General features: G+C 40.9%; 1 protein-coding gene across 4 annotated transcripts in view; it reads left to right on the forward strand.

The window, feature by feature from the left end:
• Positions 1-2,800, forward strand: part of SNRK (SNF related kinase) — a 73,887-nt gene extending 71,087 nt beyond the window's left edge. For all 4 annotated transcript variants that reach the window (XM_084620085.1, XM_084620086.1, XM_084620087.1 and 1 more), the window contains one exon: positions 847-2,800. In XM_084620085.1, the coding sequence (XP_084476211.1) occupies positions 847-2,065 (1,219 nt within the window). In that variant the 3' untranslated portion in view covers positions 2,066-2,800. The remainder of the gene's footprint in view (positions 1-846) is intronic.
• The last annotated feature ends 16,575 nt before the right edge of the window (positions 2,801-19,375 follow it).

The following is a 19,375-nucleotide window of genomic DNA, read 5'->3' on the forward strand; positions in this document are numbered from 1 at the left end:
TTTGATTTGAGGTTTGTGCTGAATACACAGTCATATTACATTCAAAGTTCCACTCAATTACAGATAAAATGTCTTTGGAAAATATCATGTTTTTTTGTTGCCTGGACTCATATGACTTGTTGGTTGAATATTGAAATGACTAGGAGAAATTGATTTAGTCAGTGGCAGTACATCAACTGTGTTACAGTTTAAATTCTAAAGTAAAAAATTTCTATCAGCTGTATTCGTGTACTTTAAGTAAAGGCAATTTTGTAAAAGCAAACTTAGACCATATGTTCAGAAAAAAAGACACTGACATCTGAAAATGTCATTTTTTTCTGAATTAATGGTTTAAAATATGTGAATGAGAAGATGAAAACTAGCAATATGTCTGAGCAAATACAAAGCCATTGAATTGATGGCTTTTATATTGTTGAATGAAGACTGGAAAGAATAAAAAAGCTCCAGATTAACCTTGTCTACAATACCGTCATTCTTAGATTGTGTTTGAAAAGCTCCAGGAACAGGACCCTCCCTGCCAAGTGCATACTGATTCTAGACCTCCCACAAACATTTGATTTAGTGTTTTCTATGACGTTTGAAGAAAGTTTTTTTCAATTTGTTTTCTGAGAGCTGTCATGGATTTTGCAGATCTCTAAATTGGCAACAACCAATTTAAATTATACTTATCATTTTTCTTAAGTTTTCTTTAAAATTACTATTTATAAATTGTACTGGCTTGCCAAGTAGGATAATTGCTGTGGCCTTTATGATCTCTGTATACTGTGACGATTTTATATTGTGTATTCTTAAGCTATCAGTCAAATCTAATTTTACTCTTTTTTCCCTTCACAATCTCTTACGTAGGCAATCATGGCCAACAAAAATCGATGTACCCCAGGATCTGGAGGATGACCTTACAGCTTCTCCTCTCTCCCATGCAACTGTTCCTCAGTCTCCAGCTCGCACTGCTGAAAATGTTCTTAATGGTCACAGAAGTAAGGCACTTGGCGATTCAGCAAAGAAAGAGGATATCCCTGAATTAGCTGGGCCAGCACTTTCAGTGGTTCCTTCAGTGAGCTTAAAACCCACCACTAGTGGCCGGAAGTGCTTGTTTAGAGTAGAAGAAGATGAAGAGGAAGATGAAGAAGATAAGAAACCCATTTCTCTTTCAACTCAAGTTGTTTTGCGCCGCAAGCCTTCAGTTACAAATCGTCTCACTTCCAGGAAGAGTGCACCAGTCCTCAATCAAATATTCGAGGAAGGGGAGTCAGATGATGAGTTTGACATGGATGAGAACTTGCCCCCGAAGCTCAGCAGGTTAAAAATGAATATTGCTTCACCGAGCACAGTGCATAAGCGCTACCACAGAAGGAAAAGCCAGGGTCGGGGGTCTAGCTGCAGTAGCTCAGAAACTAGTGATGATGACTCAGAAAGTAGGAGACGGCTAGATAAAGATAGTGGGTTTACATACTCCTGGCATAGACGGGATAGTAGCGAAGGGCCACCTGGGAATCAAGGAGACGGTGGTGGACAGAGCAAACCAAGCAATGGAAATGGAGGCGTAGACAAAACAAGCCCTAGTGATAACACCAAAAGTGGGGGAAGTCCCTCCACAGGCTCCAGTGGTAGCACTAATAACACTTCAGGTTCTACTCGTAAATGTGCTGGATCTGGAAACTCAATGCAGTTATCGTCTAGAAGTGCAGGGGACCTGGTTGAAAGCCTAAAATTGATGAGCCTTTGCTTAGGTTCGCAGATTCATGGCAGCACTAAATACATTATTGATCCTCAAAACAATCTGTCCTTTTCCAGTGTAAAAGTGCAAGAGAAATCAATGTGGAAAATGTGCATAAGTTCTACTGGGAGTGCAAATCCAGCCTCATCTTTGGGCAGCATAAAATTCTTTTCTGACCAAATGTCAGACACAGCAAATGCGTTGGAACGGATAAAGAGTAAGAACTTGAAAAATAATGTGCTACAACTACCTCTCTGTGAAAAGACTATATCTGTGAATATTCAGCGGAACCCCAAGGAGGGACTGCTGTGTACCTCCAGTCAAACTAGTTGTTGTCAGGTCATTTGACAGTGACCTGACTTAATAGCTCAATCTACTTGACAACACCATTCTTCCTGTTCAGAGCTGTGAACACCTTATTTCAATGAACCCCTTTTTTTTGTCTTAATATTTTAAAGTGGGCTTTATGAGCAGTTATTTATTACATTTAAATTTTGTGTTTGCTTGATGGTATGACAATGCATGGTCTTTGTGCATGCTGCTAGCCAATACATCTTTCTTTCCCAACATAATAGACTATTTTATTGTGTAATTTTTACACATATAATTTTACTATGGAAGATCTGGATTAAATTAAAATGTATATCTGGATCCTAGTGTAAATGTAGCACTTGGAAGTTTCATATTCTGCACTTAAACGAGAGAGAGAGAGAGAGAAGCTTTTGTTTGCTTGTGAAATGTTAATTCTTGTTCTGACCTTCTGTGATATCTAAAATATGTGATATGTGGCATACTTCTGTGTGTCTGAAACAGAACCAAAGCAATAATGTTTTGATGCTGAAAACTCCTCAGGGAGCTTTCAGATGTTCCAAGGCTTGTACAAAGCAAAGATGCACTGAAAATTAGTGATCTTAAACTATGATTTTAAACCCACACCTATTTGTCTTAAGCTATATGGTTAAAGTTGTGGCTCAAAATCAAACTGAAAAGATCTTGTTTTCCTATAGGCAAGATTTTTTTAAAAAGCAACTAGATTTGTAAGGCAGCTTTTTCCCATAGAAATGTGTTAATATTACAAGCAGACAATCTTCTTTTTTAATATAACAAAGGTAAATTATAAAGTCTACTTCTGAGTTTTTACATTCTAACTGAAAATAAATAGTTTGTATACATTACTTCCGTTAGTAGTAGTCTATCATGACAATTACCTTAAATATTTTAGCACTTCTTATTCTGAGTGTGACCCTTAGATCTCAAAATGCAATAAAGAATGGAAAATGTTTAAATAATTGGATGCAAATTTAAATTAATCAGTATTATTGTCCGATAAAAATTTTCCTCATCATTAGACTTTTTGGCTCTTGTCAGGACTTAATATGTTGTGTTGTCTCCTGTATTTATTCTGTTTTGTTAATTTCCCTCAGTACTCTCATTTTCTATTAAAATCAAGTCCAATATTTACAAAAACTAAAAATTGGGCACATAAGAAAATACCCTTTCACGTTCTTTAAAGCTATTAGCTTTTCCATTTTGTGTCCCCATTGCCATTAAAATAATGGCAAATTCGTGTGTTAGAATATTTCTGTACAAAAGGTTACTTTTGACCAGATGAACTAACTTTTTTGTGGAATTTTATTATCTAGAATAAAATATATTGCAGATTCCTAATTTTGGGAAGGGCAAGAATGTTTTATTTTTTCATGCTGTGCACTGGGTCTTCAAAGCAATGCTAGTAAAAATTGGTGGTATTATGTAGCAGCACCCCAGCCAGACATTGAATGGTCTGCGAGGAGTTTACACTGTTTAGCATATTGTAACATTTTTACACAATGGTCAAATACAATGCATTTCATGGACACCGTAGAGTGAGTAGAGCACCAAAGAACTGCATTACATTTGGTCATAATCTCTGTAGTTCACACTGGCTTTTCTTAATTAGTATGATACATTTTATTAGGACAATCTATATTGCACCGAGTACTTTTACTGGCTAGCCTAGCTAGGGATTATACATTCTGCTCCCTAAACAAAACAAGTGATAAACATTTTACTTTATGGAACTTTTCAGTTTTAAGCTACAGTTGCAGTTCAGTCAGTGTGATATTTATAAACTGAAAGCTACAAGAAGAGATGTGTGGGTGAAGCCATAGAACACATTTGCTTGATATTTTTGAGCAGGGATCTTATAAAGGGCCAGAAATAAGATGTGTGGTTCACAGACAGTGAGCATAACATCTATATTAAAAGTAAGAGAAAAGTTTATAAAGGGCATTGGCAATAAACTATTGCAGCTTTTTTTTCCAAGTATTGTAAATACTTTCCTGATATTATGTACAGCCTTGGAATGGCACCTTTTAACTAACCCCAGGTGTATTTTGTTTCCAATGTTTTTATATACAGATGTATATATGGTGCTCACTTTAGAACAGCAGTGTTGACCATTTATGCTGCATAGCTGTATTATAGCCTTATTAGTTGTGTATGGTTGGTTGAACTTCTGGGTGTACAAAAGTTAGTCTGAGTGTTATCCTTTTATCCATTTGTTCATAGGTGAATGATTGTGCATGTGTTGTATGTTATATTATGTTGTCATGTAAAAGGAAGGGAGAGAATAACCACTACATTAAAATAATATTGGACCAAACTATTTAGAGCGAGTAAACAGTTTCTTGTACCCCTTAACCTGTCTTTAAAAGTTGCATATAGTTATGGTAGCATATAAATTAAATATTGTGGAAAAACAATTAGTCTTGTATTTTTCTCCGTGTGTATATATAAATGTACCTTTAGAAACTTTATCTGTATTTAAGATGTGACAATCTTGACACAGAATTTTAAGTGTAGCAGTAAAAATAAAATAGAACAGAATTAAATAACTTCTCACCAAGAAAGAATGTGTGTGTTAAGAGGGTACAGAAATATCAGCTGATCTTGTCGGTTGCTTCCAGCAATGTTTGGCTTTCTTCATTGTGTAAACATTCACGGTGTGTGTCAGAAATGGAAAATCCAGTTAATAAAAATGACATCTTGATTGGTGCATAAACTTTGTTTTCCATGTCAACTTTATACAATTTGCTAAATCAGACTATTCATTCTACACTATGGGGTGAAATAAAATCTCTTCTGCTCTAGTATCACTTTTCAGAACATATGAAACAGTGGTGGTGGTGGTGTCTGGTTCAAACAGACGGGGAAGTCTTTGCAACATGAGGCTAGATTCACGGAAGTGCCTAAAGTAGTAGTTTGGCACTGCTGACATTTACAAAACCATCACTCAGCTGTCCCCTATCCCTCTAGGTGCCTAAATTTTCACTGGTTGGGTATGCGCAATGTCATCTAGCTGCTCAGCAGTGAAGCTCATACTTATGCCCTAACAGGATTGTCAATCTAAGCAGGGTCTGTCCCAGTAGATGTGCTCAGTGCATGCTTAACCTGCACAAGAGACAGCAGGCTCCAAGCAGACTGGGAATTTTTGGGTCTGGCTGGTGGCTAGGGTACTTGGGATGAGGGAAACCCAAGTTTGAAGCCCTGATTTATAGCATGAACTTGAACCTCACACTTCCCATAGCCGAAGTGCCCTAACCACCGGACTACCAATCTCTCTCTTTTTCTGGCCCAATAAATATTTATTTTTACAAAGTGGAACAGCTTCGGAAGAGACTGAGATGCAGAGTAGCTAATAGCCAGCTGGTTGGGGCACTCCTGGGATGTGGGAGACCTGGGTCCAAGTCCCTGCTTCAAATCAGGCAGAGCAGGGATTTAAAAGCAGATCTTCCATGTTGCAGGAGACTACCCTAACCACTGGGCTATAAAGGGGATAGGCTTTCCTTCTCTACTCCCTCCACCCCCTGTGCAGCTAAGCTGTTTTAGGTGCCTAATTCCAGCTGAGGGTTCATGTCAGAATTCTGAGCAAAGGAGAAGGCATATCCCTCCAATTTGGAGTTAGGCCCTGCCCCTTGGCATTTTTTACTGGCTAGTTTAGGTGTTCACAAGCTGAGGGGAGAGCTGCCGATCTTCTGTATCTCTCCCCACACAATGCATGGTGAGTCTGGGTGCTTATCTTGGACCTGTGAATTCCAGTGGGTACCAGGGCACTTGAGTTACACATTGCACTTGTGCATCCTTAATATGGAACACCAGCGTTAAGGCTACAGAAGAGGTTAGTTGAAAGTCCCATGTTTTCACTTTAAGTGTCCACCCACACAGCTGCATTTGTTTAGTTACACTGGTGCAATTTTGGTGTCTAGACAAGACCACAACTATTTTTTGTGCTTAAAATGTCTATGGCCAGCAACAATGGAAATGTTTCAGAGTCACTGCCGTGTTAGTCCGTATCTGCAAAAAGAACGGGAGGACTTGTGGCACCTTAGAGACTAACCAATTTATTTGAGCATAAGCTTTCGTGGACTACAGCCCACTTCATCGGATGCATAGAATGGAACATATAGTAAGAAGATATATATACAGAGAACACGAAAAGGTAGAATTAGCCATACCAACTGTAAGAGGCTAATTAATTAAGATGAGCTATTATCAACAGGAGAAAAAAACTTTTGTAGTGATAATCAAGATGGCTCATTTTGACAATTGACAAAGTATGAGGATACTTAACATGGGGAAATAGATTCCATATGTGTAATAACCCAGCCACTCCTAGTCTCTATTCACACCCAAGTTAATAGTATCTAGTTTGCATATTAATTCAAGCTCAGCAGTTTCTCATTGGAGTCTGTTTTTGAAGCTTTTCAGTTGCAAAATTGCCACCTTTAAGTCTGTTCCTGAGTGACCAGAGAGATTGCAGTGTTCTCCTACCGGTTTTTGAATGTTATGATTCCTGATGTCAGATTTGTGTCCATTTATTCTTTTGCGTAGAGACTGTCTGGTTTGGCCAATGTATGTGGCAGAGGGGCATTGCTGGCACATTATAGCATCACATTAGTAGATGTGCAGATGAATGAGCCCCTGATGGTGTGGCTGATGTGGTTGAGTCCTATGATGGTAACTAATACTTCTGAATGATGAGGGAACATAAGAATGGCCCTACTGAGTCAGACGAAAGGTCCATCCAGCCCAATATCTTGTCTTCCAACAGTGGCCAGAGCCAGGTGCCCCAGAGGAAATGAACAGGTAATCATCAAGTGATCTATCCCCTGTCACTCATTCCCAGCTTCTGGCAAACAGAGAACACTTCAACCTCTCTGGCCACTCAGTAACAGACTTAAAGGTGACAATTTTGCAACAGAAAAGCTTCAAAAACACACTCCAATGAGAAACTGCTGAGCTTGAATTAATATGCAAACTAGACACCATTAACTTGGGTTTGAATAGAGACTGGGAGTGGCTGGGTCATTACACATATGGAATCTATTTCCCCATGTTAAGTATCCTCACGCCTTCTTGTCAACTGTCTAAATGGGCCATCTTGATTATCACTATAAAAGTTTTTTTTCTCCTGCTGATAATAGCTCATCTTAATTAATTAGCCTCTTACAGTTGGTATGGCTACTTCCACCTTTTCATGTTCTCTCTCTGTGTATGCGTGTGTAAAATTTTACTAATGTTCCATTCTATGCATCCGATGAAGTGGCCTGTAGCCCACAAAAGCTTATGCTCAAATAAATTTGTTAGTCTCTATGTTGCCGCAAGTATGTCTAACAATTGAAAGGTAACTTTAGCTGTTTGCTCCTGGAGGGTTTCTCTTCAGCCTCAATGTGTCACCTCACTCTTAAACATCTGAACTTTAAGAATGTAGCATATAAATGTTGGTCTCAGATTAAGCCATTTCATTCTTCTTCTTCCTCCAGTGAACTTGGAGAACAATTGATCACTATGCACTGTCCTCTTTGTAACAGCCTGTAATGTATTTGAAGATTGTATCAGCATCTCTTGCCAGTCTTCTTTTCTCAAGACTAAACATATCCAGGATTTTTTTTTTTGGAGGGGGGGGGAACCTTTCATTATAGCTCAAATTTTCTAAAGCTTTTATCATTTTTGTTTTTCTCCTTTGGTCACCTTTGTGTGTGTCTGCATCTTTAAGGTGTGGCACCCCAAACTGGACACAATACTCCAGCTAAGGCCTCACCACTACCAAATTACTGCCAATATCTTACCTACAACACGCCTGTTAATATATCTTAGACTATTTTGCCTAGTTGCCAACTGCACATTGTTGGCCCAACTTCAATTTGTGATCCACTATAAACCTCAGCTCCTCTTCAGCAGTACTACCATCTAGCCTGTTAGTCTCCATTTTGTATTTGTGCATTTGATTTTTCCTTCCTAAGTGTAGTTCGTTTCACTTGTCTTTACTGATTTCATCTAACTGATTTCAGACCAATTCTCCTATTTGTCAAGGTCATTTTGAATTCTAATTCTGTCCTCTCCAAAGTGCTTGCACAATCCCTCCCACCTTGGTGTCATTCACAGATTTTATACTCCATTATCCAAGTCATTAATGAAAATGTTGAGTAGTACTGGACCTAGGACAGAAACCTGCAGGACCCCACTAGATATACCCTCCCCGTTTGACAGAAAATTACTGTGTTTTTTCAACTAGTTGTGCACCCATCTTACAGAAATTTCATCCAGACTACATTTCCCTAGTTTTCTTATGAGAATGTAATCCCCAAAAAATAACTAATGGTTCCAAGATTGTTTCAGCTAGTTCCTTAAGTACCCTAGGATGAATTTCATCATGTCCTGCCAACTTGAATACTTCTAACTTGTTTAAATACTCTTTATATACTGGTTTTAAGCTTATGTTCCTTCCCCTTATTGTTAATATTATGTTAAGCATCTGATCACACTTACCCATTTGAGCCATGTCTACGCTTACAAGCTTACAGGGGCACAGCTGTACTGATAGAACTATGCTGCTGTTCTCCCCCTGAAATCATAAAATCAGCTCAATGAGCGGCAAACGGCATCTCCCCCTGACATAGCACTCTGCTCATGAGTGCTTATGCCACCAAAGCTTATGTCTGTCAGGGGTGTGGTTTTTTCCCCCCACATCCCTGAGCGACAAAAGGTTTGCTGACATAAGTGATAGTGTAGATATGGCTTTAAATGAAGCCTGAAGCAAAACAGTCATTAAACAGCTATACTGCATTAATGTCTTCCATTATTAGCTCTCCCTCCCTACTAAGTAGTGGACCTACACTTTCCTTAGTCTTTCTCTTGCTCCAGGTATTTATGGCATCTTTTCTTATGTTTATGTCCCTTGCTAAATGTAACTAATTTTGTGCCTTAGCCTTTTTGATTTTGTCCTTATGTGCTTGTCCTATTCTTTGGTATTCATCCTTAACAATCTGTTCATGTTTCCACTTTTTGTAGAATTCCTTTTTGATTTTCAAATAGTTAAAGAGTTCCTGGTGCAGCCATTTTGACGTCTTACTGTACTTCCTATCTTTCCTTCACATTGAGATAGTTTGCACTTGTACCTTACTGCCAGCACTCCTTTTTCCCTTATATATTCTTCCCATGGGATCCTACCTACCAGTCCTCTGAGTTGCTTAAATCTCCTTTTTAAAGACCATTGTCCTTATTCTGCTGCTCTCCTTCCTTTCCTTAGAGTCATGAAATCTATCATTTTATGATCACTTTCATCCAAACTTCCTTGAACCTTCACATTTGCAACCAGTTCCTCCCTGTTAGTCAGAATCAAGACTGGCTGTCCCCCTGGTTACTTCCTCCTGCTTGCACGCTTAGAATTACCTGAGAGGAAGCAGTTAGTAAGAGCAGAACAGAACTCTGAAATAATGCTAGAAAAAATTAAAATGTATCTATAAATAAATACAGATTCTAACTAAGATGGAGAAAAGAGGGACCAAATGTGATTCCAAAAAGTGGAAGGAATCAGCCAATTTTTCCACCCTTCAAGGGATTTTAAATACTGTATAGCATTTCACTGTAAAATTAGCCCATCAGTACTGTCAATCCTAATGACCAATTTCAAGATATGTAGGCAATTATCTATGTATAAATCCGTAATTTAGATTGACAGAACTGTGTCTCAATTTGTATGTCTGAAGCCTAAATCTTGGATTTACTTTTCTAATTTAAGTTTAACAAGAGGCTGAGGCCTGTAACTGTTCCTATATTCAGTCACACATCTTTTCTTTAGTAGCCTGAAGTATGAGTCTCTTCCCATTAACTGTTTTCTGTTAAAGCTTCAGTTATGAGAAAGTTTCAAATTTAGAGCACGTATTAAATATGTGCTTTATTTCATCACTGATTTAATCTTTTACCTAATGTGCACTATACTTTGATTTCCACTGTTAACCTAACAGAAGGATGCCAGGGGCTTTTTACTAACAAGGTAAATCTTTGTAAAAGTTTAATTGATTCAATTTACTACTGGCACCTCTTCACAGTGCATGTAATCCCCAAAGCTGGGTCCCAACCTGCAGTGTGTAGTGTCCCTGACGTGGGAGATTGACTCTTCAGGAACAGCTGATTGAGAACACAGTAAACAAGCACTGAACCATGAGGATGATTGAAAAACTTAAATATTCAAGATCAAATACCCTGTTGGCTTGCATGCATTGTTGTGATTTACCAACTCATTTATTTACCGGACATCTGCTTTAGGTTAAAAATGGCTGTTTCAAGTGTATTTGTGATCCTTATTAAATGACAGCAAGTCACATTTATTCCTACTGTATCATCACACTGAATTACACTAGGGAGGAATTTGGCCTAATAACTCTTCACGTGTGCAGCACAGAATGAAATACACCTCCCCTGCCCCCAATCTAAGTTCTACACAGGGTAGGGATTTTTCATGGTACAATGCTATCTCTACTGCACAGCTTCTGCAGAGTACTGATGATGTTCTTTATGTCCTGGGGAGGGAGGGATTTCCCTGTGGCTCACAGAACAGCTGTATGTTTGGAGGAAGTTGGTCAAAGATGGTATTATCACATCATTATTCCAACCAAATATTTGGAACTGGACCTACTGGCATAACTTTGTGATTATTTGGCTGCTGCTACATTTTTCAATTCATTTTTATTTAAAGAGTCAACACACATAGCACTTTAGCAAAATGATCCTGTAAACAGTACCTTAACTAAATTAAATTAAAACAAAACAAAACAAAAAACCAAGTAGTCTAGGAGGGACCAAATCCCCACAGTGTCTGTCCTCAGGCTCCTACAAGAAACTTCTCATGTGTTACCTTTAGCTCCTTAAGCTGTATTCTTTTCCATGAGCACTAGACATCATTCAGACAGAATCCCTGTAACATCTTATGGGAGGGGGGTCCCTTAGTTCAGGCCCTGTTTGTCAGGATTCCCCAATGCAGTAGGTTCCATCTTCCCTGGAAGGGTCTTCATGAAATTCCTGACGTTTAAGACTCTCAAGTAGTATCTTTAAACAAGATTTAATTTAAAGAAATACCAGACTGAAGCAAAATGAATGGCCTGAATCACACTGCTTTTACTCACTATGTTACTAGTTAAGCCAGATATATTCACAATGTGTTTAACTGAAGTTACAGCCTTACCTTTCTATATGGCGTGTTCTCCTTTTCTGCGGTTGGCTGTCCAGTGGCACATCTTTGGTTTTGGATGTCTTGGTCTCCCACCGTCTCAGAGCCCAGACTATCACTATTTTTGATGTTAAAAGTAAAAGAATGCATTACATCAGATATTCCACAGTAAATAGTTTGATCAGGTGTTCCACCCAGGAGAAGAAGTGTAATAGTGCCTATTCTCTGTACAGAGGCCACTGTCCCTTGTATCTAACATCCTGCCATGTGGATCTACTTCCAAATTTCCTTTCTCAAAGCCCTAGCATTTCAAATGTCATTTTTAGGTGTTAGGTTGAGTCAAGCTCCATCTATCTTTTTTGTGTAGTTTTCTCGCACCATTATTTCTATTCTATATCAGTTATGTTATTTGACAGATTAAAATCCATCTGTTACAATGGGAAAAGATTATTCCTGCTCATTTTTTCAGAGGGAGGTAAAAAATAGCTATACCATGTGGAAAATGCAAGAACCAACTGCATGGGGCACTTTACAGAAAGCACAAAAGTCTACATATTCATTGGATCTTCAATAACCTTACTGTCCTCTAACAAAAAGGCTGTTCTAGTGTGATTTTTACTAAATAAATCAATCAATCAAGCTTAGTTCCTATTTATATCATGGCAGAATTATGCTGGGTCTGAAATCAGATCAAATGGATCATTGCTTTTTTGTCAATTGTGACAACCAGAACCTCCATTTCTCTGTCCTCCATACCCAGGGAAATTACCAAGTGAGCTTCTAGGACACTTAGAAAAAAATAGACGTAAGTGTGATTACAACTGGGCTCTGTGGTTTACTTAGATTTTACTTTTGCAAGCACGGCACTCATCTTCATCCTTTATCTCCATGCATATTTATATTGGATTTTTTTGAATGGATTTACCACTCTAGTGCTCTAGCCTGTCATGTCTTTTGACAAAGTCTCGCTAGCAACCCTTGTCAATGATCCTATGGTAACCTTCTTCTTCTTCTATCTTCCCTCTTAATACCTTGGATTAAAAAATAAATATTCATCCTAATATTTTTAGCTGGCAATACAACTTTACTTTGTTATGAATTTTCATACAAACTGTCTTTCCAAACTGTTTACAGAATTACACAAGACTGTTATAAGGGAGAAATAAAAACAACAGAACAAGAGAGAGATGAAGATGTATAGGTAGAAAGATTTCTTTTTCCATCAGGTGAGGTATGGATGAAGTCAATGAGGCAAAGAAGATACAGTTCCAGAGTTCGAGATGGAGAAAAATTCCTACACCAAAGGGTATGAGACTGGATAAAAAGAGACAGCAGACTGCTAGGAGACGAGAGGAAGGGAATGGAAAGAGGTCTATGGCAAAATACTACTTGAGAGACAAGGTGCGTGAGGTACTATCTTTTATTGGACCAACTTCTGTTGGTGAAAGTGACAAGCTTTTGAACTACACAGGTCTGTGTTGGTCCAATACAACATAGTACTTCACCTACTTTGTCTCCCTCATAGCCTGAGATGAACACGGCTAAAAGAACACTGCAAACAAAATATTACTTAGCATTTTATGGGGTAACTAATCCTGCACAGCAACTAAATTTAATTTTTTTTACCATGTTTGTATGGCTCCTAGATGCCTCTCTGGGGACCCTCTGCACTCCTCTAATATAAATAATAATAATAATCCCTATGAGATAGGTCATTGTTTCTCAAGCTTTGCCAGACTTGGTCCTCCCTACTGTTTTTCTGATAAGGGAAGGGCAGGGAGGTCACAACCCCTTGACACCTACTCATGACTCCCAGGTTGAGAAACCAAGAAATAGGTATTAACCCCATTTATAGATGGGAAAACTGAAGCAGAAGTGACAGGATTTGCCAAGGTCAGCGGGAGAATCCGTGTTAGAACCTCAGGATTTATTTCCAACATGTACTTAAATCCATACTACGCCTCCCCCTGGTGGGCTAAAGTAAGCAGGAGGATTTTAAAGACCAGAATGACAGGTGAGCAATAGTCAAAAATACTCCTTGATATAAAATTCATCAATGAATATTTTTGTTATGTTCTCCAGGTGGTCAGGATCAGAACCTCCTTCCCACCCATGTATGCTAGAAAATCAGGAAGTTTGTAGCCAGCTTCAGTGGCTCATCATCCAAGCCAGTGTTCTCCTGGAAGCCCATTTCACTCACCCAGATTTCTGGTTTCTCTCTCATTCCCTAACTAGTTTACACTACTCAAACCCAGTGGAAGTAGGAGGTTCGCAAGTTCAGGGCAGGTGTTACAGGGTGCCAAGTGGGACAATTGCCCAGAACCCAACACTACAGGGGCAGCCCGTGAAGCTAAGCTACATGCTTCAGCCCTTGGTGGTAGGGCTTCAGACAAGGCTAAGTGAAAAACAGGCTCAAGTATCACAGAGAAATGTAATTACAATATTTATATTCCAGTTGATTTATTTTATAATTATATGGTAAACAGGAGAAAGTCAGCAATTTTTCAGTAATAGTGTGCTCTGACACTTGTATTTTTATGTCTGATTTTGTAAGCAAATAGTTTTTAAGTGAGGTGAAACTTGGGGTACACAAGACAATCAGACTCCTGAAAGGGATACAGTAATGTGGAAAGGTTAAGAACCACTACCATAGAGGGGCGGTGCTCATACCTCATGGCTGTGGCCCCTCCCCTGGTTATGTGAGGTGGTGCTGCCACCCACCCCCCTCAGGTTCCTTCACATCGCAAGCCTGTAAGATGAGACACCAGTACAGAGGGGAATATATGTCTACATAACATCTTAAAGAACCACAGTTACAGTAAATAACTGTTTCTTCCTCTTCGAGTAGATGCAGATGTGTATTCTACTTAGGTGACAATCCAGAGGCGGGTCTTAGAGTCTACTGAAATCACAGGACTGCCCTTTCGAGACCTGTGTCTGCTTTGCAAGATGCGGTAATAGCTTAATGGTCTGTAAATATATGTATGGATGACCACATGGCTGCCTGCAAATGTCCAGTATGGAAATGTCACTGAGGAATGCTATCAATGTTGCTTGTACCCTCATGGGGTGAGCCCGTATTCGCTGAGAAGGTGTAGCCAAAGCTATCTCATATGCAGTCTTGATTCAGGATGTTATCCATCTAGAGATGGTCTGTGCAGAGATCACTTGCCCCTTCATGCAGTCCACAAATGACACGAGCAAGCGAAGTGAAGCACAAAATGGTTTAGTCCTGGCTAGATGGAGGCACTGTTCTTCCGAGGAAGAGTGTGGTTTAGGGGAAAACACAGGTAAATACATTGCCTGAGTCAGATGAAACTGAGAGACCATTTTGGATAAAAACTTTGGGATGGTCAAGCAAACACAACATGATGTTGATGTCGGCAAGAACCTCCTTTGTGGAGCCACCCCCGAGTAACCAATCATCAAGGAAGTTGTGAATTCCTTTCCTCCTGAGATATGCCAGGACCACAGCCAGGCATTAGGTGAAGACTCGGTGGGCAGAAGAGAGGCCGAATGGGAGAAGCGTATACTGAGTGATGTTCTTTTACCACAAAACAAAGTAACTTCTTGTGGCTTAGTAGAATTGCCTGGAGGTCCAGAGCAGCAAACCAGTCGTTATGAGACAGCATGGGGAGGACAACCGATAAAAGTGGATCATGCAGAACCTCGTGTATTTGATGAACTCGTTGATGCCACAAAGGTTGAGGATGGATCTTATCCCGCCCTTGATTTTTGGTATCAGGAAGTACCGGGAGTAGAAGCTGTGGCTGCAGCCGTTCCTGATATCCATTACCCATGTCAGCAGAGACCTGATCTGCTCAATAAGCAGCATCTTGTGAGAGCGGTCCCTGAAAAGGGACAGGGAGGAGAGGTGGGGAGCAGGCATGGAAAGGAACTGGATTGTGTGGCCGATCTGACAATGTCTAGGACGCAGCTATCAGAGGTAATTAATTCCCAAGCATTGTAAAAATGGGGCAGCTTGTCCCCAAAAGGACAGGGGGACAAAGATGGTGGAGAAATGACTGGACCACTGCTTTGAACTAAGGAGTCAAAATGGGTGCTTAGCAGGTGCCGGGGGAGGGTACCCAAAGCCTGAGCCCAACTGCTTCCTCTTGTGGGATCTATCCCTTTTTCTAGGGTAGTCCCACTGCTTTTGGGAAGTGGGGGTGGCGGGGGAGAAGGCTGCGCAAGGAATGCTGTGGGCGATATTGCTGCTGCTGAGCCCCATAGTGGTGTCTTCCTGTGGAGGCATGTACACACCCAAGGATCTTAAAGTAGCTCTGGAAGCCTTAAAGTAGGGCAAAATGTCATCTGTCTTGTCCAAGAACAACATCCGTCCATCAAAGGACAAGTCCTCAGTGGCTTGCTGGATATCCAAACCTATCCGAGTGTTTTGCGACCAAGAACCCCTCCTCATAATTAACACTGAGGCCATCACCCTTGCCGTGATATGCGCAACGCCAAGGGTGGACTGCAGGGATGTTTTGGCCTCCAAGCAGCCTTCTGCAACAAATGTCCAAAACTCCTCATGCGAGGCCTCAGACAACTGGTCCACGAATTTAGACATGGCTGACCAATTCAGAAAATCATACTTGGACAGCAAAGCTTGTTGATTCGCAATCCTTATCTGTACGGATGATGAGGTATAGCTCTTTCTGCCCAGAACATCCAACCACTTGAAGTCTCTGTCCTTGGACAGAGACTTCAACCTACCCCACCGGGCCTGTCATTCACCACCGTTACAACAGGGAATTTGGGGCTGGATGTGAATAAACTCTTCAAATCCCTCATGTGAATGAAGTACCACTTTTCCATGCGCTTAGTCACCAGTGGTACCGAGGCTGGTGTACTTAACGGGGCTCTCGCCAGCTCAAGGAACACATCATTAATTGGGAGGGCCACTCTCCCAGGGATGGCGGGCTGTAGAATGTCTACCAGTTTGTGTTCTCCTGGATGTAGAGAAATGTGGCTACATGGTGTAAAATGTCCTGGTATGCCTTAAAGTCCTCTGGAATAGATGCAGAGGACAAACCAGGCAGCATGGCATTATCTGGTGATGAGGGTGAGGCTCTCATTTGAGCCACAACTGGCTCTTGCTCTCTGGATGAAGAACCCGGAAGGGAGGACACCAGCGGCTCTGCAGGGAGGAAGACCACCTATGCCTGGGCTTGCAGCTGACCCACTGTAACTATTGTCAACCTGGTGGGTAACTCCAGCTTTGAATGAGATGAGGAGTGGGATCTCCACAAGCATGGAGCATCCTACTGAGTCCAAGGAGGCCACAGATACTTGTAGCAGATTGGTAGCCAGTAGGGGCCAGGGCAAAGACCTCCGTCCCAGCCATGAGGTGCATGCCAACCCTGGGAGCCATACTGGTCCACTGGCGGCCCTCAGAGCTCACCAGGTGATATGGAGTGGGAAGATGACAACCCTGACTCAGAAAAGCCCCAGGATCTCAGAGACATGGGCGGAGCGATGCCCTAGGGAGCCAATACGTGGCCCAATTCATCCATTGCCCCGATGAAGCTGGTACCATCAGTATCAAGCATGTCAGTGCTGCAGGCAGTGATGGTCCCGGTGTAAACAGTGGTACTGGAGCACCCAAGTGCATCAACATTGAGGGAGGTGAAAGCTGCCATGGGAGCATCTGCAGCATTGAATACAGCAGGGCCAAAGAAGGTCTTGGTGCCGAGGTCCCTCATACTGATTCCGGTACTGTCTCCTTCCCCACCACAGAGAGGGGAGCACGTGCCATCCCATGTTCCAGAACCAGTCCTAGTCCGGCCCACCCTTTTCCTGGGGGAGGAAGAGGAGTCGTCCTATGTCCTGGAGTCTTCCTGATTGGACTTATGAGACCTTTTCCTCGGTCCCGAGGACAGAGAACGGGTCCTTAGCCTCTTTAGAGAGGTGCCTGCGCCGGAACAAAAAGTGGCAGAGCTCTCTGAGCCCAAGGGCGATCTTCGGCCCAAGTAGAGCCTCATTACCAGATCAGGCCATGTGGCCTGTTCAAGCAGGTGCTGCTTGAGTTGAAAGTTCCACATCACCTGAGTCTGCTTCCTGAATGATTTGCAGATTGAACAACGCTCTTTGAGGTGGGCCTCACCAAGAGAGAGCAAGCACTCTTCAGTATCGCTCCTTCACACGACAGACAATGTTTAAACCCCAGTGAAGGCATCACTCAGGAACACTATCTAGCAGCTAACACTATCTACTGACTACTAACACACACTAACTAATTATATACAATGAACTAGGCTGAGACTAAATGCAAGGGTTGTGAGACTATAACCACATAGAGCTCCGACTCCAGCCATGGGTGGTGAAAAGGAATGGAGGGGGGGCCGGGGCCAGGGGAGTGGCCAAAACCATTAGGCGCGAGTGTCGCCCCTCTATGGATACTGCTAGGCAAAAGTCTCCAGCTCCAGCATGCTGGGCATGCACACACCTAAGTAGAATACGTGTCTGCATCTACTTGAAGAAGTAGTTAACGCTGTAATGGAATTTAAGGGTTCTTGCTACAGAATTTGGTTCCATTGTGCTATGGAGTACACCAGCCTCTGATCAAGGCACTAATTTTATTGTTGCAATAATTTCCCAAGACACTCAGTACTTCACCCAATTCCTACTTAAAAGCTATATGAAAAAAGTACATTAATGTTTCATGTCAGAGCCTCATACTCATAGTTTCCCCATTCCTCTTCTCCCTTTCTCTAATAGCAATGCAGGAGCTTAGTCTCCATTTGGTTAGTTTCTTGGTAACACAGGCTGGAGAGTATGTGTTTCTGATGGTATTTACTATATCTCTTTCCACTCTGCATGCATTTAACTACCATAAAAATGCCTATGCCACACTTTAGGCACCCTTGTCATCAATGAAAAATGCAATCCCTATGCAATGAAGGTAATATAAATAAGAACAAAAGAACGGCCATACTTGGTCAGACCAATGATTCATCTAACCCAGTATCCTGTTTTCCGACAATGGTCAATGCCAGATGCTTCAAAGGGAATGAAAAGAATGGGGGAATTATCAAGTGATCCATCCCATCATCCAGGCCCAGCATCTGGCAGCCAGAAGCTTTGGGACATGCAGAGAATATGATTGCACCTCTGACCATCTTGAGTAGTAGCCACTGATAGATCTATCCTCATTGAACACATGTAATTCTTTTGTGAATCCACTTTACTTTTGGCCTTCACAACTTACCCTGGGAATGAGTTCCACAGGTTGACTGTGTTGTTTCCTTTGTTGGTTTTAAACCTGCTATTAATTTCATAGGGTGACCCCAGGTTCTTGTGTTATGTGAAAGGGTTATTCACTTTCTCCACACCACTCATAATTTTATATACCTCTATCATATCCCTCAAGTCAACAACAAATTGCCAACAAACCACCACTCACAGGAACATATTCCAAAACAAAATTACACATTATTAACATTCACAAAAGAGATCTATCCCTTAGATCTTCAACTCTCCCGCAAATGTTCGTTCAAAGAGCTTCGCTTTGCACATACCAAAAACCTTAATAGATCTGGGCTATTTTAGACCAAAGTGGGGAATGAATTCCATAGCTGAAGGGTCTTCATGGAGAACACCCTGCCAGCAGTTCTCTCTCTTATATGCCAGCTTCCACTGATCACAGCTGTGGCAGGAAAACAGAGGGAGAGAAGAGTTGTCTCAGGTCATTTAGCACTTTACAGATCCAAAAATCAAAACTTTAAACTCCATACAGAAGACTATATGTTAGCTTAACTGTGTTATTCTGTGATGAGTACCCTTTGTCACAAGTATCTCTTTACTTACAAATGTAAAAGTTTGCTGTGTAATGAAGTATTCAGGTGACAGGTTCTCTTGTGGTAGAATTTTGAAATATATCCAAGTCAGTGCAATTATCTTCATCAGATCTATCCAAATAGGATTGCATAGCTAACACAAAAGTATTTCACATCCAGGGAAGTTCGCTCTGACAGAGATGAAAGTTGAATATCAACAGAAAACAAATTGACTTGAGGCCACATGACCTAGAAATATAGATTTTGAGCTTATTACCATCAGAAAACAATTTAAAAATAGGAGTATTACATTTTCATGATATGCAAGAAAGAGTCAAATATCTCAGTACGTGTGTGAAAGTATCAGACATACAACCATGTAGTGTTCAT

This window comes from Lepidochelys olivacea, assembly GCF_965140295.1.
Source record: "Lepidochelys olivacea isolate rLepOli2 genome assembly, chromosome: 2".
In the NCBI taxonomy this organism is placed as follows: Eukaryota; Metazoa; Chordata; order Testudines; family Cheloniidae; genus Lepidochelys; species Lepidochelys olivacea.